This window comes from Macrotis lagotis, chromosome 2, assembly GCF_037893015.1.
Source record: "Macrotis lagotis isolate mMagLag1 chromosome 2, bilby.v1.9.chrom.fasta, whole genome shotgun sequence".
In the NCBI taxonomy this organism is placed as follows: Eukaryota; Metazoa; Chordata; class Mammalia; order Peramelemorphia; family Peramelidae; genus Macrotis; species Macrotis lagotis.
In genome coordinates this window covers 332,530,303-332,552,766 of record NC_133659.1, presented here as the reverse complement: position 1 = coordinate 332,552,766, position 22,464 = coordinate 332,530,303, and the positions used below count along the sequence as shown (strand labels likewise).

The 22,464-nt window shown below is 43.9% G+C and overlaps 1 protein-coding gene across 7 annotated transcripts in view; it reads right to left on the bottom strand.

The window, feature by feature from the left end:
• GRAP2 (GRB2 related adaptor protein 2) overlaps positions 1 to 22,464 on the bottom strand; it is a 96,977-nt gene that overhangs the window by 11,146 nt on the left and 63,367 nt on the right. For 4 of the 7 annotated variants that reach the window (XM_074226977.1, XM_074226978.1, XM_074226975.1 and 1 more), the window contains 3 exons: positions 17,837 to 17,920; positions 7,136 to 7,227; positions 4,720 to 4,839 (listed from right to left, as the gene is read on the bottom strand). In XM_074226977.1, the coding sequence (XP_074083078.1) occupies positions 4,720 to 4,839; positions 7,136 to 7,227; positions 17,837 to 17,914 (290 nt within the window). In that variant the 5' untranslated portion in view covers positions 17,915 to 17,920. Of the gene's footprint in view, positions 1 to 4,719; positions 4,840 to 7,135; positions 7,228 to 17,836; positions 18,178 to 22,464 lie in introns of those variants that run through there. The other 3 variants (XM_074226980.1, XM_074226981.1, XM_074226979.1) reach the window with 2 other exon arrangements.

Below are 22,464 nucleotides of genomic sequence, written 5' to 3'. Positions count from 1 at the left end.
TAAAGGTGTATCTGAGCTGCCTGGAACAGGTGAGTCCTAGGCTCATAGGTGGAGGGGTGGTCGTCTAGTCCACTCCTTTCCCCTGGATGAATGAGGAAGCCGAGGCTTCTCAGAGGAGTCTACAGACTTGTCCAGGGTCACACAGTCAGGAAGGACCTGAGGCAGGATTCAAATCCATACCTTCTTAACTTTGAGTCCCCTTCATCTGAGGTGTGCCAGAATCGGCACAGGTTTATGAGATTTATTGTTAAATGTTCAGTGTGAGTTGTCGACACTCAGGAACAGGCAAATAATACATTTTAGGACTCGATTTACTGTTTAGTCTTAAGAAAGTAATAATAATGCAGATGAAACTCCTCTCCCCTCCCCCCAGAGAGCTGATTGTTAAATATTTACCAGCACACTACCTAGTTACCTTCCCAAGAATTGGGGTTGAGCTCCCACCCTGTGTAGTTTACTTAAGTGGCTTTGGGTAAATCACTTTCCAATCCTGAACCTCAGTTTCCTGCTCTGGAAGGAGGTGGACTTTCTGAGATCCTTCCCAGCTCAAGAACCCAGATCCTATCTCAGTGTGAGTTATTAATACATAATTGGCTCATTGATTTAATGGTCTTCATGGCACCCAAAGTGCTTCTGCATCTCCCCTGTTATAGGAGAGGCAGTGTGGGATGGTGGAAGCAGAACTGGGATCAGAAAGACCTGAATTCAAATCCAGCCTCAAAACTTCCCAGGCCTATGACCTTGGGCAAAACAATGAAGTTTGTCTGGGTTCCAACTGTAAAATGCAGGGCCTGGATGAACTGGCCTTGGAAGTTCTGCTTAGGACTTCAAGCAGCATCCTGGGATTCCCAACCAGGCCAGTTCTGGGGCTTTGCTGTAAGACAGGAGCCCTCATTTTACTGACCATGGAACTGAAACTCAGAGAGGATGTAGGATGCTAGAGTTAGGACCTTAGAAATCATCTGGTTCCATCTTTTCCTTTTACAGTTGAGGAAACAGAAGCAAACAAGGTGAAGTGACTTGCCCAGGGTCACACAGCCAGTAAGCGAGTGAGGCCAGATTTGAACTCCAGGTCAAGGGAGCTGTCTACTGGACCACCTAGCACCTGATGACATACATAGCAGATAAGTACTTAAGAATGGGCTAGCTGCTCAGGGTCAGCTACCAAGTAAGTGCTGGAGGAAGGATTTGAACCCAGATCTTGATTTCCATCCCAGCACCTTATACAAACCTGCCTCTGCTATTATGGCCAAACTGGAAGCCATTTAGCTCAGCTGTGACTCTCTGGGCCAGCCAAGGGCCCTTTGTATATTTATACTGTCATTGGAGCGCCGTGTGTGACCAAACATTTAATTCATAGAATTTCAAATCCTGGCCCCGGAGGTTCCCTTGTCCCTGTTCTAGGCACACAAACCTCATTAGATTAACCATTCCAAATTTGGAGTTTGTGATCTTTCACACTGGACCTGGGGGGGACAAAGCATCTGCTAAGAAAAGGAATTGGGGGCAGCTAGGTGGTACTAGCCCTGGATTCAGGAGGCCCTGAGTTCAAATCCAAACTCATACACTTAATAATTGCCTAGCTTTATGACCTTGGGCAAGTCACGGAACCCCATTGCCTTGTAAAAACCCCAACCAAAACAACAACAAAACCCAGAAAATGAACTGGGATATTGTTTCTCTTAATAGAGAGTAAGCTACCTGAGGTTAGGCCCTGCTCTTTTTTCTGTCTTTTATTCTGACTGATAATAGGAAGCCCTTAACAAATTCAATGATTGATCATGGTGCTGGGACTAATCTGTGTTTCTCCTTTCACAGATGGAGAAACTGAGGCCCAGAGACTTGTCCAGGACCACAGAGCAATTTCTTCTTGTTCGATTTTTATTCAAGCACCTCTATGTCACACAAACTTCCAAGGGGAATGTTTAACCTGCTAAGGGATGAGACTAAATTCAAACCCTCTGGCAAACCCACAGTTGGATCGAAGTTTGTTGTTATGCTAATTATAATTCATTTCTCTGTGGATGGAAATAGAAATGATTTGCAATCAACATAACAATAATATTAAAACAGACCTCTGCAGGGCTCCTAATTGGCAGCACTTTGTTAACCTAGATTGTGATTAGAGTCCTTAAAAGTAATGAAGCAGCAATTGTTTGAAAAATGGGGTGGAATTGGAAGGAGGGTCCCCCCTCCCAGCTCCTCCAATCAGAGGGGCTTAATGAGCATTCACCTGAGTCTGCCCGGCTTGCCCTTGAAGGAAGCTCACTTCTTGTCTGCATACTTGGATATGGTCCTCAAAGGCCCAAGATCAATGACCTGACTGACCATGGATACTGTAGCCCTTGGTTACTGACTGACCACGGATGCTGTGGTCCTTGGCTACTGACTGACCATGGATACTGTAGCCCTTGGTTACTGACTGACCACGGATGCTGTGGTCCTTGGCTACTGACTGACCATGGATACTGCAGCCCTTGGCTACTGACTGACCATGGATACTGTAGCCCTTGGTTACTGACTGACCACGGATGCTGTGGTCCTTGGCTACTGACTGACCATGGATACTGCAGCCCTTGGCTACTGACTGACCATGATTACTGTGGTCCTTGGCTACTGACTGACCATGGATACTGCGGCCCTTGGCTACTGACTGACCATGATTACTGTGGCCCTTGGTTACTGACTGACCACGGATGCTGTGGTCCTTGGCTACTGACTGACCATGATTACTGTGGCCCTTGGTTATTGACTGACCACGGATGCTGTGGTCTTTGATCACTCACTGACCATGGATACTGTGGCCCTTGGCTACTGACTGACCACAGATAGTGTGGCTCTTGGTCACTGACTGACTGTGGATGCTATGGTCCTTGACCACTGACTGACCACAGATGCTGTGGCCATTGGCCAGTACTCATCTTTCTGTTCAGCTCCTGGTTTTGACCTGGCTCAAGGTCATGATGGGGAGGCAGCTGGGGGTGTCACGGATAAAACACTGAATTTGGAGTTGGTAAAGACCTGGGTTCATATCCTACCTAAGACACCATGGAAATCGTGTAATCTCTCATCCTCAGTTTCTTTGTCTGGAAAAATGGGAATAGTAATGACTGTCCACAGGACTATTGTGAGACTACAATGAGATGATGACGATAACAATAGTGATACCTAGTAGTTTAATAGCATTTTATAGATAGTACCTCGTTGAATCCTCACAACATGGAGTAGTGCCATTATCACCCCCATTTTGCAGTGGAAGAAACTGAGGCAGGTAGAGGTTAAAGGACTTGCTTGAGGTCCTAGAGCTAGCTTGAAGTCAGCTTTGAACCCAGGTCTTCCTGACTCCATCTACTTCTCCATACACAACGCAAAATGCAAAAGGCTCTCCAAAATTTTAAGTGCTAAAGCAAGCCGGTTGTTATTGCTGTTGATGTTTTCAGAGATTTTAGATCTTAGATTTCGTTAATAGAGATAAAGCTATTAATATTTCCGATAGTGTATTCAGTGGCTCGTAAGACCATAAACTGAGACAGATCTCGTAGGCCATAGAATAATGATGATGATGATGATGATGGTGGTGGCTAGTTTTTCTAAAGCACTTGTCAGTTATTATCTATCTTGTTTAATCTAGTCCAGATGAGGAAACTGAGGCAGTTTCTTAAGTCACTTAGCTTAATCATCACAGGAACAAAGTGCTCTAGAATGGGGGGAGACTGCACACCATCTGGTCTAACTTCTTCATTTTATAGAGAAGAAAACTGAGACCCAGAGAGAAAGAATCATCTAGGTAGCAAGCAGCGGCAGTGCGACTGAACCTGGCTGCTCGGCAGAACTGGTGGATGTCCCCTCGTGCTATGCCACCTCCTCTGCCAGGCAGTGCCTGATGTCCCTCTTTTTAGAGAGGAGGAAGCTGCCGCCTAAAAAGAATGAAAAGAGCTGGTCCAAGATGAAGCGGATCTGAAGCTGGAGTTCCAGGGACTGAGTTCAGATTCCACCTTGGCCACTCACTTCCCGCATGGTCCTGGGTGAATTGCTTAATGTCTATTCCAGTGTTCCAGATCCCAGGGTTCTCTGAACAGCATCTCTGGGACCAGAACAATCCAGGAACCTCCAGCCTACAGCCAACCCTTTATCTGGCACCTCAAACTCCCCCCATCTTGAGGTCCATCCAAAGCATGTAGGGAAGCTCCCTCAGACTAATTGTATTCATTCATTCATTCATTTATTAACTGACATTTTATTTATTTAAGGCAATGGAGTTAAGAGTGACTTGCCCAAGGCCCCACAGCTAGGTCATTATTAAGTGTCTGAGGTCGAATTTGAACTCAGGTCCTCCTGACTCCAGGGCCAGTGCTCTATCCACTGCGCCACCTAGCTACTCTCTCCCTCAGTCTCATTGTAAGCCCATCATTAATGCTTGTTGATTGACTAAGTGATGGGTAGACTCCATAGACATTCCCAGGAGGTGCTGTTCCTCAAAGTCCCATCCCCCTATGGCCAGACTGCTGCTGTTAGGGTGAGTATGGACATAGCAGAATTTGAACTCTGGGTCAGATGGGATCTCTGGGAGTCCCGGGCTCTCCCCTGCCTACCTAGGCCTCTAATACCCCCTCCCCCACCATGATCTGTTCCCATGTCTCACAGCTTCCAAAGGGCTGTCTCCTTGGGCCGGGGGGCTAGCATTCTGAGGGGGACCAATCCCCCTTGATAAGCAGGTACCTGACAGAAATAGAGAAGTCCCCAGGGGAACTCTGGCTGGCTCGGATGATGAAGAAGCCGATGTCCTTGCCCATGAGCAAACTCTCCGCCTCATGTCGGGAAATGTCCTCATGAAACCAACTGTAAAGGGGAGACAAAGCAGAGGGACAATGACAAAGAGGAGGAGAAGGAGAAAGAGGAAGGGGAAGTGAAGGGCACAGGGAGGGAGAAGAGGGAAAATGGGCCTGGGTAGGGGCCAGAGAGAGCCAAGGGCCTGGAGGAAACCGTTCCTCTGAAAGCAAACCAATCCTCCCATTCTTTTGAGGGAGTAAATCTCAGTAAAATGAATAATCCTCCCTCTTTTTTCTTTCCCATCATGAAGAAAGATTTCTCCAGTTGGGAAACCTTGAGTCATGGAAATCCACTGTCTATGGAATGGGGCCAATGTGGGTATGAGTCATTGCTAGAAGGGACAGAAAGAGGGGCTTGGGGTGAGAGGGGCTGCTGGGAGGAGACAAAGAGCCTTGGTCAAGGTCACCCAGGTAGTTTATGACAGAGCCAGGCAGGGTTCCAACTCAGGCCCTCAGACCCCAAATCTCATACCACCTATAGGGACTTTAGAGTCCCTAGGGATTTCTGAGCATTGGATGGATAGAACAGAGTAATTCACATTTATTAGACTTCAACTGTGCAGATCTCTGTGCTGACTTGACCAGATTGATGTATAAAAGGGACTCTCCTGGGAGGGATATAAAAGATACAGGAGAACAGGGGAGAATAGGGCCTGGAGGGTCAAGGGAAGCGTTTCTTCTTAGGATCAGGCAGGCCTTTATGACATTGAGTAACCATATTTCTCTCTCTGGGCCTCAGTTTCCCATTCTGTAAAATGAGAGGGTTGGGCTTAGATGAACTTCTAGGTCGTTTCCTGCCCCTCTAAGCCTATATCCCATGAGTGTATTGAAAGGCAGAGGGAATAAGAGCAACAATAATGATACTGATAATAATAATAATAATAATTGATGGTGATAACTGGCATTTATACAGCTCTGGGAAGGATTTGTTGAAGGTCATATTTGAAGAGAGAGAAAGAGAGACAGAGAGAGAAAACTAGAGAGGTGGAGATAGACAGACACAGAGGCAGAGACAGAAGAGGTGTCCCCTGGGGCAGGAGCAAAAGGTAAGCCCCAGGGCCTTCATGAGGAGCAGGGGGGCTTCTTGGTCTGTAACCAGCGCAGCCTAAGGGGCACCTCTAGGGCAGCTATTCACGGACTTAAACAGGAGATAATTAGAGACCTCTTCAGAGTAATTACTCATGGCTTTGCAAGGGGCAGGGGAATAACAAGTGTTTGTAGAAAAATGGCATGTCAGCATTAATTTCTCTCCTGCTTTAATAGTTAAACCCCCCCTTTCCCAGAATCCTTTTGCGTGAAAGCAAGCCTCAAAGAGGAGGAATCATTAACCCAAATGATAAGCCAAGAAGCACAGGATTTGAACCTGGGTCTGCTTTCTCCAGGGCCCAAACTATGACATAACCCATCATTTCTCAATCCATGATGCTCTGTAAAGAGAAGGGAGCTTGGAATGGGCAGAGTTCAGCTTGATCCTCTGAGAACACACGACTTCAAACAGCCAATTAACCAACAAACTTGTGCCAGACACCTTTATACTAAGCGCTTCACAAATAGTCTCATTTGATTCTCACAACCCTGGAAGGCTGATGTCATGATTACTTCCATTATACAGCTGGGGAAAGTGAGGCAAATAGGGGGTGACTTGACCAAAGTGGCAGCAGCTAGGAAGTTGAGGTCAGTTCTGAACTCGGGTCTTTCTGAATCCAGATCTAGGATTCTGTGTCATCTGGCCACCTGAGTTAGAGAAACTTTCTTTCTTTTCTTCTCCTCTCTCTCTCCCCCTCTCTTCATCTATCTATCTATCTATCTATCTATCTATCTATCTATCTATCTATCTATCTATCATCTATCTATTGATCTCTCTATCATCTATGTGTGATTTATCTACCTATTATCTTTTTATCATCTATATCTATCTATTTATTATCTAGCTATTCATCTATTGAATTGCTTCATTTTTCAGTAGGGTGCAACTCTCCAATGACCCCATTTGAGGGTTTTCTTGACAAAGGTACTGGAGTGGTTTGCCATTGCCTTTTCAGCTCATTTTACAGATGACAACCAGGGTAAAGTGACTTGTCCAAATATTAATTTGTAGGAGAAAGGATTTGAACTCAAGTCTTCTTGATTCCAGACTCAGTGTTCTACCCACTGTGCCACATAGTTGCCCAGAGAGAAGCATCCACATATATTTTTATATAATATGTAGTCCTTCTCTCTGTCTGTCTGTTTCTGTCTCTATCTCTTTCACACTCACACAATCTCCATCACTTCAGAAGGTAGTCTGATGTGTCGATCGTACTTACCTGGGGAAGCGGATGTCTATAAAATTCTTGGGTACGTAGCCCTCTTGGCTCTTCAGCTCAGCTTTAAACCATTCATCTTGGCTGCTGAGAATCTGTGTGGAAAAGAACCAAGCATCCAGATGATTGACTAGCCGACTTGCTGTATTGCATACCTGCTGTCCCATCTCCTGCCTCCAAATCTTTGCCCGTGCCATTTCTAATGACAGATGTACACATCTTCAGCCCCATCCACCACCCAGAATCCCCTGGCTTCCTTCAAAGCTCAGCCCCAAGCCCATTTCCTGCAGAGCTTGTCTCAAGCAGAGTCTGGAAGAACCTTAGGACCTTAGATGTCATCTCGGACAAATCCCCCAGTTAACAGATGGGCAAAGGGAGACTCAGTAGTAGAATGATAGTGGCTAGTGACTCTCCCCAGAAATTATTTTTTGATCTTTGTAGATATTCTGCATTTACTTAATTATCTACACTATCACCAAAGGAGATGAGATTTGTTTACTTAGCCCTGTGTCTGGCTTATAGTAAGTCCTTAATAAAGACTTACCCCCCCCCCCCCCCCCCACCTGCCTGGCCTTGGTGAGCTCATTTCTGGGAGTCTAGTTTAGGGCTAGAAGGAACCTCCACCACTTCAGTGTGCAATTGGATGGGGTCACCAAATTAATAATAACAAAAGTCTGGAGATATCATAAAATAATGAGACAGTTGCTGATCTCAAGGAGATTACAGTGTCTTGGAGATTCAGTTTATTCACAGTTAAGTAAATAGAGGGTAACGAGAAAAGATGTAGTATTAATGAGGTGGAAAGGGGAACTCCGGATGGGTTCCATGGAGGAGGGGATCCAGGAGTCAAAGGAAGAATTTGGAGAGGGGTCCTGGGGAAGGTCTGCCCCACTCTTGAAGTACAGTTTAATGCAAATTCCCAGAGGTGGGAGATGATTTGTCACTATTGAAGAAACATCCAGAGTCCTAGTCTGAACTAAAATCCAGAGCTTGTAATTTGTGTAAGGGAACAATTGGGGGCTCATGAGATGGGGCCCCTTTGGTTGAGACAGTTTTTTTCTTACAGACGGTGGCCTTGCCAATGAACAGCATCACTGAGAGGACTGGGGGATACATCTGGGGATGCCATAGCCAGCATAAAGATATTTTCTTAAGCACCATCTGGGAATGACCTGGTTGCCTCTGACTCACTGGTTTTGGGTCTGAGTTACCCTTTGGGCTGGGTCTGGAAGAAAAAGGACAGACAGACCTCTTCTAGGACAAAGTTGGAGCCAGATTATAGAGGTCTTCTGTACCAGACTGAAGAGTGTGGTTATGTCTTTTCCTAGAGGTGGTAGGGAGCCACTGAGGATTTATGAGCAGGAGAGTTAATTGGCCAGGGTATCTTAGGATCATTTTTACTGGAATTCTTCTTTGAGAAAGACTTTAGAGTAAATTGTGAGGGTTACCTGGGCAGCTAGGTGATGCTGTGACATAGAGTACTAAGCTTGGAATCAGTCTCAGACACTTTGTGACTGTGTGACCCTGGGCAAGTCACTGTAAAATGAGCTAGAGAAGGAAAAGACAAACTACTCCAAAAAAAAAGGTCCAAGACGGGGTGATGAAGAGTTGAACATGACTGAAACGACTGAACAACACCACGAGGCCTGCCTGGGAACATAGCTCCTCTGTGTTATTGGCCTGCCCTGGTTCTTGACCAAAGGTGAAAGTCAGCATCTCCCCCACTACCAAACAAAGAACTCTTGAGAACATCTTTAGGTAATTCAGAGACCAGCTGGGTCTTTCAGCTTTTTGCCAAAAGAGGGCTCATCATTCAAGGGAAGAGATTTGCCAGGGAATGGTTGAATGGGAGGCATCTGTTGGGTCCCAAAGAGGGGCTGAGAAATGTTCTGAGTGTTAGGGGCAGCTGACAGGCTTCCTGAAGGGCCTGGGAAAGGGATATGACAATTCTGCAAAGTTTGATGGAAAAAAAAATTAACCATGTAATTAGAATGGTCAAGCTTGGCCTCAGAGAAAAGGAGAAAAGGAGCCTTCCTTTCTTCTTTGTCAAGGTGGGGAATTATGGGTGTGGAATAGTCTATACACCAACAGAGTTGGCTTTACTGAACTTTTTTTTCTTATTTAAAAATGAAGGGAAGAGTAAAGGGCTATATTTCATTCAATCAATCAGCATTTACTTAGTAGTGCCTTCTAAGGAAGTAAAGGACAATTACTTCCATCATGGAACTCACAATTTAATGGAAATATAATAACTAGCATTTATAGAATATTTCAAGGTTTGCAGAGATCTCTATATGTATATAAATTCATTTTATCATCACAACAACTCTGCAAATAAGGGGCTACTGTTTTATCTCCATTTTACAGATGAGGAAACTGAGGAAAAGAAACATTGAAGTGACTTGTCCAGAATCACACAGTTAGTAAAGTGTCTGAAGCAAGATCTGACTTTCTGACTCCAAGTCTGCTGTTCTACCCACTTCACCCCTTAGTGTCCTGTAAATTGTTGTAGCTGTTGAAGAAGACCATGGCAGCGGAGGGGGGGGGGTGATGCCAAGACAAGCATATGAATTGGATTAAAGGGACAGAGAGCTGCGCTAAGTCACCAGCCTCACTTTCTCCTCTGGTCCAGTGGCCAGATAGGAACCAAGACAACTGGAGACGACCCCAGATATGAGCCAATCATGGTGAAGTGACTTGCTCAAGGTCACAGAGCTAGTAAGTATTATGTGTCTGAGGCTGGATCTGAACTTGTTTTCCTGACTCCAGGGTTGGGCTATCCACTGTGATAAAAATCAAAGATGATAATAACAATAGGACTTTTTTTTTTAAAGAGGGAAAAATCAGTTCATCTGTACCTGCTTTTAATAATGACTTTATGGAGATAAAATCCTCATCCTGGGAGGGACCTGGTACCATTATGGGATGCTAATGGGGAGGTTATGGGACAATAACCATATGCTTGGTCTTCTGGTCAGCCCTGGCTGTTTGGGTGAGCAAAGTAAGGCCCAGAGCCCCCTCTTTTTCCCTAGGGTGTGGGTGATGAAGAGTCAGTAGAAAGCAAATGGCCCTGGGGAGACATAGAAAGACAATTATTTTCCTATGTGTTGTTCCAAGGGTCCATGTCAAGAGGTGTTAGAAGTCTATATACTAATAAATCTGACAATCTAAATGAAATGGATGAATATTTTTAAAAAATCAAATGCGCAGAATAACAGAAGAGGAAAACAGAATACTTAAATAACCATATCTTAGAAAAAGAAATTGAACAAGACATAAATGAGCTCCTTAAGAAAAAATCCCCAGGATCAGATGGATTCACAAATGAATTCTGCTAAAGAACAATGAATTCCAACACTATATAAACTATTTGGGAAAATGGGCAAAGAAGGAGTCTTACCAAATTCTTTTTATGATACAAATGTGGTCATATGACACAAATGTAAGCAAACACAGAGACAAAAGTATAGACTAATTTCCCTAATGAATAATGGTACGACATTTTAAAATAAAATATTAGCCAGGAGATTAAAACAATACATCTCAAAGATCAGACACTATGAAAAGGTGAGAATTATACCAGGGATGCAGGGCTAGTTCAATATTAGGATAATTATCAGCATAATTAACTATGTCAATAACAAAATCAACACTAATCATATGATTACCTCAATAGATGCAGAAGAAATTCTTGATGAAATACAACACTTAAAAACACTATAAAGCATCAATGGAGCTTTTCTTAAAATGAAATACAATTATCCATCTAAATTCATCAGCCAGGGGCAGCTAGGTGGTGTAGTGGATGACCCTGGAGTCAGGAGGACCTGAGTTTAAATCTGGCCTCAGATATTATTTACTGCCTAGCTATGTGACCTTGGGCAAGTCACTCAAACCTCATTGCCTTAATTAAATAAAAATTAAAAAAAAATTAAAAACATCAGCTAGCATTATCTGTAATGGGGATGAACTAGAAGTCTTTCTAAATAAGATCAGAGGTGAAGCAAGGCCATCCATTACCATCATTGCTATTCAATGTTGTTATAGAAATGCTATGGCAAAAAGAGAAGAAAAAGAAATCGAAGGAATTAGAATAGGCCATGTGGAAACAAAGATGATATAATGGTCTACTTAAGAGAATCCTAGAGTATCAACTAAAAAACTAGTTGAAATAATAACTTCAAGAACATTGCAGGATAGAAAATCATTTCATATATTACCAACAAAATCCAGCGGGAAGAGGTAGAAAGAAACATTTCATTTAAAAGAACTGCAGATCATATAAAATACTTGGGAGGCTACCTGCTGAAGCAAACCAGGAATTAACTATATATGAATACAATAACAAAACATTTTCCCCACAAATAAAGTCATATCTAAGCAATAAGAGAAAACTATTCATGGCTTAGGTAGACTGGGTCAATATAAAATATCTAAATTAACTTACTTATTCAGTGTCATACCAATCAAATTACAATACCAATCAAAAGAGCAGCTAGATGGTGCAGAGTACTGGCCTTGGAGTCAGGAGGATTTGAGTTTAAATCCAACCCCAGACACTTGACTCTTACTAGCTGTGTGACCTTGGTCAAGTCACTTAATCCTGACTGTCTCACATGCAGAGCCATCATTAGTTGTCCTGATTCCTACTGGCCACTGGACCTAGACAGCTACTGAGGAGAAAGTGAGACTGGTGACTTTGCACCCCCCCCACACTCATATTCAATTCATATGTGTATCATGGCATCACCTCCCTTACATTATGGTCTTCCTCAAGAATGATGGACAAACAACCACAATCAAATTACCAAAAAAAAAAATATTTTACAGAGATAGGAAAAATAAGAACAAAATTATTTTGAGGAATCAGTGAAAGAAAATGTGAAAGGAATGTGGCTTAGCAGTACCAGGTCTCAAATTTTATTATGGTGGCCATCATCAAAATAATCTGGTACTAACCTAGAAATAAAGTAGTCGGTCAGTGGAATAGATAGGGTACATAAGACACAGTATTAAATGACTATAGCAATCTAGTGTTAGATAAATGCAAAGATCTAAAATTTTGGGACAAGAAATCACTATCTGAAAAAATTTCTGGGAAAATTGAAAAGTAATTTGGCAGAAACTAAAATAAGGTCAAATGGAAAATTAAGGAAGAGTGGAAGATTTATGGATAAGGGAAGAATTTGTTGCCAAAAAAGAGCATTAGGTAATATAAAATTGATAGTTTTGATTATATCAAATTAAAATGGTATTGCACAAACAAAACCAATATAGCCAAGATTAGAAGGGAAGCAAGAAACTGGGAAAATTGTTTTTACAGCGAGTTTCTTTGATAAAGGCTTCATTTCTCAAATATATAGACAATGAAGTCAAATTTATAAGAATATGAGCCATTCTATTGAGAAATAGTGAAAGGATATGAACTGGTAGTATTCAGAGAAGAAATCAAAGCTATCTATAATCATATGAAAAAATACTCAAAATCACTATTGATTAGAGAAATGCAAATTAAAACATCTCTAAGGTACCACCCTCAAACCTATCAGATTGACTAATGTGATAGAAAAGGAAAATGACAAATGTTGGAGGAGATGTGGGAAAACTGGTACATTAATGGGTGGAGTTGTGAACTGATCCAACTATTCTGAAGAACAATTTGGAATTACGGAAAAGAGGGCTATAAATCTCAACATATTCTCTGCTCCAACAATAACACTACTAGGTCTGAGATCATAAAAAAGGGAAAACATTCACATGTACATTTGGTGGTGGCAAAGATTTAGAAATTGAGGTTATGACTATCAATTGAGGAATGGCTGAACAAGTTGTGATCTATGATTGTGATAGAATGTGGTAATGAGCAGGAGGCTCTTAGAAAAATCTAAGAAGACTAATATGAACTGATATGAAGTGAAGTGAGCTGAACCAGTTGAATATACAGTACAGGGCAGCAGCAATATTGTATGATGACCAACTGTGAGTGACATAGCTGTTCTCAACAATACAATGATCCAAGGCAGTCTCAAAGAACTCATGGAGGAACTAATGGAGTTGAAAAGCAGCTCAAAACATACTTTTTTGTTTTTTGTTTTTGCAAGGCAGTGGAGTTCAGTGACTTTCCCAAGGTCATACAGCTAAGTAAGTAATAAGTGTCTGAGGCTGGATTTGAACTCAGGTCCTCCTGACTCCCTGATCAGTGCTCTATTCATTGCACCACTTAGCTTCTCCCAAAACATACTTAAAAAACCTTTAATATTCTAGTTCTTTTGATGTGAATCTTCTTTTGCAACATGATTCATGTGGAAATGTTTTGTGTGACTGTACACTGATATCAAATTTTTTGTCTTCTCATGAACTGGAGAGGGAACAGAGAAAATTTAGAACTCAAAATTTAAAAAAATAAATGTTAAAAATTTTGTTTACATGTGAGAAAAAATAAAAATAAAATGTTAAAAAGGAAGCTCTGGTTGAAATCCTGATCTAACTTTTTTTTAGCTATTTGACCTTGAGCAAATCATTGACTCTCTTTATGCCTCAGTTTCCTCATCTATTAGATGAGAATAATAAAAGCATCCGTCTCCCAGGGTTGTTGTGATGATGAACTGAAAGTGCTTCTCAAATCTTGAAGGGTGCATTGACACACCTCCCATTAAGTGAGTCTAGACTAGGACCTCTCTGTGTTTTCTCATCTGAAAAATGGACTATTCCCATCCTTCTTTCCCTCCCTCTCAGGGCAGTTTTGAGGCTCAAAGTGGGAGAATGTATCTGGAAATGATGCCTAGTTATAAAGTACTCTTCAAATGGGTGGTGTGATGGTGATGGAAAACCACAGCTCAGAGAAGCAAGGACGGGGTCAGAATCTCTCTCAAAATGCTGTGTGCAGAAGCTTTGAACTTAATAGATTGGACTGAGAGAATAAAAATGGGTCCTGTCTTTGACAGCTCAAGAAATTACCATGAAAGAGCTTCCCGGGCCTTGCACACCTTGGCAAGTCTCTGAGAGTGTGCGTGTCCGAGCACCTGTAAGAGACAATCAGCATTCAAGGCCAGGGATCTGGGCTCACATCAAAGACCCAGGAGCATCTCACTCCTGAGAATCCCTTCCTCCCCACGGGCAGGCCCAGGGAGTTCAGCCTGGGCAGCTGATGTTCTGTGCATAGTTAAGTGAGGGTAATACAAAATAATTTAGAACCATGGGCCATGTCTGGATTACAAAATTTAAACTAAGGAGGGACCTTGAAGATGTTGCAGGCTGACCTCCTCATTTTACAAATGGGGAAGTTGGGGACTTGTCTAACGTCATGTGGGTAGGAAGATGCAGAGCCATCACCAGGGTAGGCAACTGGGTCTCTGCCCTAGGGTGCAAATTTTAGAGGTCCACCACACCTCATCTTGCTCCTTCTTTCTGCCAGAGGACTTTGCAGGCCTTTTGTTCTGACTTTCCCCTAATCTACTTTGGTAGCCCAACACTTGAAGGACTGGGAGCTTGGTTTTCCAGCTCAGTTCCTTGGCAGGCCATTCAGGCTGTGCTAGAGTCAGTCTTTCATTCCTTTCCTTTCTGAGTCTGGGTTGAGGGTATGGTGCATGGTGGTTTCCTTCTATCACTGTGGCAAGGGGCCTCCTGTTTCCTGTTCTCATCTCCCCATCAGTTTGGCTTTCTTATCTTCTACACCCATTACCTGAGAGCCAGCAGAGAGTTCAGGGTAAGTGAGTGATGTCAAAGAACCTGAGGTTTACTGCATCTTCATCTTTATAAAACCATAACCTTCTAGAATCAAATGAAAAGCTATTTGCACGTAGCAAAATTCTGGCATACTGCAGGTGCTTAATGAATGTTTGTTACCTTCTAAGGCAAAGGGAAGAGAGTGGGTGTGGAAAGAGAGAGGCGTCATGGAAGGCTGGGTGGATCCTGAAGACCCAGGATCTTGGACTCAGTCAGAAGAGACTTTAAAGAACAAACAGTTGAACTCATTCATATTCCAGATGGACAACCTGAGGCCCAGGGAAGGGAAGTGACTTGCCCAAGGCCACTCAGATAGTAAATGTCAGAGGCAGAATTTGAACTCAGCTCCTCAGGCTCCACAGACTGTTCTCTCCACTGAACTTCTTTTTAATTTTTTTCCCCAATGAACTTCTAAAAGTCCTACTAAGTCTGCCTCGAGGCATGATGGGAAGAAGCATGTTGAGATTAAATGTGTAAAGCAAAAACAGTGTGCACATCCTTCTCTGCCTTGGGGCTCTCTTCTCTTCTCTTCTCTCTGTACTCTCTTGCTGATTTTATCAATTCCCAGGGGTTCACAGGCTTAAAGTATGAGAGCTACAAGGGACCTTAGAAATCATTCAGTCCAACTTTTTTATTTTAAATTTTTTAAAATTTATTTAAGGTAATAGGGTTAAGTGATTTGCCCAAGGCCATGCAGCTAGGCAATTATGAAGCATCTGGGGTTGTATTTGAAGTCAGGTCCTCCTGACTCCAGGGCCAGTGCCCTATCCACTGTGTCATCTAGCTGCCCCTCAAACCTCTTATTTTATAGAGGAGGAAACTGGGGTCCAGAAGGGTGGATTGACCTGTCCACAGCCACATAGGTAGTGTGTGCAGAGAAGAATTTGAACCCAAATCTTCTGGCTCCAAATCCACATTCTTCCACTAGCTGCACTCCCTCCCCTGATAAATTATTACTGTGAATGTTATCACATCCGTGTGGCGTTTAGCAGAGTTTGGTGCAAGGGTCAATTCTGCTCACTCTTGTGTTCCCAAGGCTGACTGGAATAAGGCTATTCACAGCTGTGCCATTTCCACACATTCTGTGAAATTAGCATTACTAGCAAAGCCGATAGAGGAAGAAGAAGAAAAAGAAGGAGGAAGAGGGGTGGGAAGAGGAGAAGAGGGAGGAGGAATGAGAGGAAGAGAAGGGGAGAAGGGAAGAGGGAGAGACACAGAGACAGAAAGAGAGAGAGAAACAGAAAGAGGGAGAGACAGAGAGAAAGAAAAGGGGGGAGGGAGGGAGGGAGGGAGGGAGGGAGGGAGAGAGAGAGAGAGAGAGAGAGAGAGAGAGAAAGAGAGAGAGAAAGGAAGAGAAAATAACAAATCCTTTGATATGATTTCCAAGAATCAAGAAAGAGTGTTTATACTGGGAGACCCAACTAGGCAATAAACCAGAGGTGGGGTAAGGGGGGCACCCCCCGCACCCCCCCCACCCACTTTGCACAGCTCCACTTCACCTAAATCCAAATCACATTAAGTCAAAACATTCTTGGTCCTCTTTGAATACAAAGGATGAGCAGTACCCACAGTGACAACAACATAATGATGTTTCCAGCTTTGTGAGGCCCCTCACATGCATTCTGTTAGGAATCCCACAATAACGTTTCGGGGTAGATCCTACAAGTATTTTTATACTCATTTTACCCATAAGCAAGCTGAGGCTTAGTGAGTAGACTGACTTGCCCAGGGTAACACAGCTAGGAAGAGGGCTAGGCAAGTTTTGAACCCAGGTTTTTGTGACTCCAGATCCAGCACCCTTTCCTAGGAGACCCCGGGCTGTTTGTCCTTCTCTGATGGGTCTCCAGTGACTGGGCTTCTACTGACAAGACCCTTTCCCTTTCTCTGAGAAGGTAGCTCCCCGGGCTATAGATCCAGAGTGAGAGATGCTTCTTGGGGGAGTAGGAAAGGCCACATGGAAGTCTCGAAGCCTGAGTTTTGGGGGAATGGAAGGAGGATAGGACAAGGATGCTGGAAGGGAAGCCCTAATGAAAGAGGGAGGACAGTGCTGGGGAATCAGCAGAACGCAAGCTCAGGGAGGTCTGGAGGCAGGCTGACATCCATGGACCAGCCAAGACACCTCCCTCCCACTAGCAGGAAGGGCAAGTCTAGAGGCTGCTGATGGCAAGGCCTTGAATTGGCTCTTTTTCCCTTGTGGTCACCATTTGGTCCATCTTTAGACAGTGGTTGACCAGCTGAATTACTGAGCATCTGTCTGTGGCAACTGCTGAAGCTGGCCCAAGGCCTGGTCAGGCTGTGACCCATTGGAGCCATGGGTCATTGAGTTTGGCCATGACCACTAATCAGAAGGCCTTGGGGAGGTGACTTCCTTTCTCTGACTCCTCCGCAAAATGAGGCTGGGACTAGATAATCCCCAATATCTCTTCTAGATCAAAATTCTGAGGGTTCCCTTTTTCTATTAGCCAAGAAAGCATCTCACTCCCACTCTAAGAGCTGAAGCAAAAATCCCCTAAAACAGACTCTGAGGTCATGGGGTTTATTCGACCACACCTCATCTACTTATTCTATGAAACTGTCCTGCATTTAACTGACTTTGCAATGTTTTATGGACACTTTTAATCTCTTGCCCCCTTTAAAATTATTTCTCAAAATATTCCTCACAGTAGAACTCCTCTTCATAATAAAGTAAAAAGCTGACAGACCAGGGCTTAGGGACTGAAACTTTCAGTCTATTCAACATTCCATGCCCATATGGGAAAAGGAAGATGAGTTTTATTCTCTGTTCTCCCAGACCAAACTTGCAATGAATCAGAGTTCGATTGCCATCCTGGGCTGTTTTTGTTCATTCATCAAACTCATTCTTAGAGGAAAATGGCGCAGCGCCTAATGGGCATAGCCATCCAGTGTTGGGCTGATGACTCGGACTGTTCTTCCTCTAAGAAGCTAAAAAAATGTGTGTCCTGGGGTTCTGTGTCTTACCTTCAGAACATCTCCTGTATGAAAACTTAGTTCATCCTCTCCAGAGGCGTTGAAATCAAACTTGGCAATGGCCTCCATCCTGGGCTGGGGGAAGAGAGATAATTCTGTTATTCCTCCTGTCTGCTTGGGGAGGGGCTGCTGCCCAGCTGGTGGGCTTCGGGGTCCTTGGACCAGTCCATGGAGAGTGCCATCTGACTGTTCTTGTAACTCCAGAGAGGGAAACTCCACCCGAAGGGGGCCTTTTTCTACCTCAGGCCCTAGAATCCTTGAGAAGGCCCTGCCTTCTAGAGGTCCTCCCAAGGGTTGGCTGCTGGCCTCAAGGGCATAGGGAGACAACTCTCCTCAGCCTCTCCATTTCCCCTTTATCTCTTTTCCCCCCTTTGGGGCCCTTGCCAGGCCTGCCACCCACATCTTCTGTCAAGTCTGTTTCCTTCTGATAATGACCCAGGATTAGGCTAAACCCTCAGACTTGAAGTGGGAGGGGCAGGCAGGGTGGGGGGGAGACAGAGACTGTCCTACAAATTTTGTAGAGGTTTTTCCATGGCAACTAGACCAGAGTGAGCATTTTTATGGCATAAATATTAAATTCCATATGTGGCCCTTGAGCAGTTTTCGTTGGGCAACGTGACCAGAAGAGCTTACAAGGTTGGACACCCATGGTCTAGAGAATGGAAAGACGCCTTCATGGGGAGTTGGATGGTCTAGTTTCGGTTTTGTTATGTTCAGTGAAATTATCTGGGCAAGTCCACTCACCTCTAAGATCTTGGTTTTACTAGTTCTAAAAAGGGGCTTATAAAAGCTACCTTCTATCCAGTTCTCCAAAGTTCAGCTTGGGGACACCTCCTCTGAGATGACTACCCTTTTCTTGCTCCTCAAGTTACCTTTTTTTTTTGAATTATAAAGACTGTATTTATTTTGAGTTTTTACAATTTTTCCCCATTCTTGCTCCCCCCCCCCCAGAAGGCAGTCTGGTAGTCTTTCCATTGTTTCCATGTTGTACATTGATCCAAATTGAGTGCGATGAGAGAGAAACCATGTCCTTAAGGAAGAAACATCAAGTATAAGAGATAGTAAGATCAGACAATGTCAGGTTTATTTTTTCCTAAATTAAAGGGAATAGTCCTTGGTCTTTGTTCTCGAATTACCTTCTATCATTTCTTCTGTTCACATCCTCCTTGAACACAGCTCTTGTATTTTCATCATTACCTCAGAACTTCAGTACCTGGTTCAGTAGTACGTATACAGGAGGCACTTAATAAATGAACTCAAATCCACTGAGGACATTGTCAGGGATAAGTGAGCTCATTTATGAAATACTTGAAGAAAGAAAGGCTTTCTAAATTCTTGGAATTACTGTCACCAGTAATTCCAAATCACCAGTGTGTCTAAGGCCTTCCCTTCTTAGCCAGACTATCACATTAGCTTTCTTATTAGTCTCTCTGCCTCTGGTTCATTCCTCCTACAGCTGCCACATTGAGATTACTAAAACACAGACCTAGAGGCAGGATGGTTCAGGGGGAAGAAAGTCAAGTCACTGTCCCCAGGGGCCTCGTCAGTAAAAAGAAAGGGTTGGGATAGATGGCCTCTGAGTTCTAAAAGCTTCAATCCTGTCATTCCTCTGCTCAACAAGCTGCTCTGGCTCCCTATGGCTTCTAGAAAAAGAGAAAAGTCTCTGCTTAGCATCTAAAGTCCTCCATAGTTTGGCTACAACCTGGTTTTCCAAGCTGATTTTACATTCCTCATCCTGATAGAAACACCTCCAGTTACCAAACTGCTCCCTATCCACGAGGAACCATCTCCCATCTCTGAGCCTTTGCCTGGGCTGTTATCGCTATCTGCAGTGCCGTCCATCAGCTCTGCTTCTTAGATCCCTTACCTCTCTCCAAGGTCCTACACACAAAACCTTTCTTCATCCCTTGCTGTCTGTACCCCCATTCCCCCATGTGGGTTCACAGATTTCAGAGCCAGAAAGGACTTCAGAGGACATTTGGTCTAGCTCCTTCATTTTACAAATGAGGAAACTGAGGCTCCAAATGACTTCTTTCAAGTCACACAGATAAAAAGGTAGTAGAGTTGGGGATTTGAACCCAGGTCCTCTAGATTTTCCTCTCTCTCTCTCTCTCTCTCTCTCTCTCTCTCTCTCTCTCTCTCTCTCTCTCTCTCTCTCCACTGTATCATACTGTGTATATGTTGCTTACCCCTAGGAGAATGAAAGCTCGATTGCCGCCAGGGCCTGATAGACTGCCAGGTAAAGAGAAGAGGCAATAAGATGGTGATTTGGGCCTGACATCAGGAAGTCTGGCCTTAGACACTTCACCCTGTTTGCCTCAGTTTCCACATCTGTCAAATAAGTTGGAGAAGGAAGTGACAAATTATCAGCTATGTGACCCAGACAAGTCACTCCAGTCTGCTTGCCTCAGTTTCCTCATCTGTCAAATGACCTAGAGAATTGTAAATTGCTCTAATATCTCTGCCAAGAAAACCCCAAGTGAAGTCACAAAGAGGAGTTGAACATGGCTGAACAAAACCTCGGGCAAATCATTTAGCCTTGTTTGTCTCAGTTTCCTCAACTCTTCAATGGGGCTGATACTATCTCTGAGCTCCCAGGGATGCTGGGAGGATCAGATGAGATAATATTAATACCTACTAATGAGAAAATAATAATGCCCAAGGGCTGCAGATATGAGCTGTAACAGATGCCTAGTAACCGGCTGTTGAATTGGAGCTAAAGATTTATCTTGTTACGGTTCCAGACTTAGCTTCTGTGACCTGGGGAGTCCTTGGGCTCTGCGACACCAGGAAGATAAGAATCCTCCAAGCTGCAGTTTAGCATCAAAAACATTTTTGCTGCCGCCGCTAAAAATGTGACTGCCCCTCACTCATTGGAGGCTGGCTACCAAACAACTCTCCTGCAGGAATTACTTTCAATCATGAGTAAACTGGGACAGCATCTCTGAGTGGGAAGGTTTCCCCACTTCTACGTCATCCTGTCTGAGCCAAGTAGCCAGGTCATGGGCTGGAGACAAGGGCTCCAGACAAGGGAAGGGGAGGCCAGGGGGCCTCCTGGGCTGGAGTAGAAACAGTCGGGGATGCCTGGGGTTGGGGGGGGGTGCTATGGCCCACAATCTGGCATGCCTCTGATAGACACTGGCAGCATCAGTCACACTCCTCTCTATGGGATTGAAGAAGATGGCCAGCAGGGGCCTGGTCCTGAATCTAATCTAGAGCCTGGTGGTGAGTGATGACTGACATCCCAGCTACGGGCTCCTCCAGATAGATTGATTACTGATCACTCCAGTTTACTTCCTCAAATGTGTATTAAGGGTGATGACATCCCTTTCTCTCTTCCTGATGTGGTAGAGAGAACACTGGACTTGGAGGCAGGAAGACCTGGGTTCCAGTCTTACCTCTGACATTATCTTTGTGACTGTGGACCATGACTTTCCCTTCTCTGCACCTCATAGGCTGTCCTTCCCCGATGTGCAAAATCTCTCAGCCTCTCCCTCTTTACCCCGCATCTGTAACACTGTCTCTCCTCATGGCTGCCTCTCAGAATTGTGCTCGAGTCCAGTTTAAGGGTCACCCCCTGGAGGATGACCCCATTCCAGCCTTTCCCCTGTCATCCCTGGACATCAGGACACCTGTCCTATCCCTAAGGAGATCATCCAGCCCTTGAGAGCAGCAAGGACAGGGCCTAAACAAAGCAATAGAAATCAACATCTCTATGTATACCTGTCCTGGGGGCAGGGCCTTACAGAAACCACCTGGGCAGTTTTACATCAGAGGAAATAGAGGCCCTGTAACTTAGAGATCATAGATTTAGAGCTGGAAGGGCCTTCAGAGGCTGCTGAGTCTAGTTCTCTCATTGTTCCAAAGAAGGTTAAGTTGACTTGCCCACGGTGCCACAGCTAGTGGTTTGCCATTTCCTTCTCCAGCTCATTTTACAGATGAAGAAACTGAGGCAAAGAAGGTTAAATGATTTGCCCAAGGTCACCCAGATAGGCTGGATTTAAACTCAATTTTCTGAACTCCAGGTCCACCACTCTTATCTTCTTCATACCTAGCTGGCACATAAGGGCAATATTAATGTTAACTGTTATCATTATTGAAGAAAGTTTAAACTCCCTAGGGAGGTGATTGTCCTGTAGTAAAATGAAAAGAAGCCCAGGACCCCTCTTCTACTTAATTACTGCATGACCTTAAGCAAGTCATTTCTTCTTTATGAACCTCAATTTTTTCACCTGTAAAAATAAAAGAGTGGGGGGTGTCTAGGTGGCACAGTGGATAGAGCACCGGCCCTGGAGTCAGGAGGACCTGAGTTCAAATCCAGCCTCAGACATTTAATAATGACCTAGCTGTGTGGCCTTGGGCAAGCCACTTAACCCCATTGCTTTACAAAACAAAACAAAACAAAATAAAAAATAAAAGAGTGGAACTATATGGCATCTAAGGCCTCTTCTAGCTCTTAATTAATGAGCTGATATTGAAAATTTACAGAATCCCCAGAGGGAGTTCTGCCTGAATAATACTGCCTGAATAATACTTGAGGAAATAGCCATTTATTCCTATGTTTTCTAGGGTTTTAATTATTTTTTAGTTGAATCTTTAGGAATTTCTTAAGTAAATCA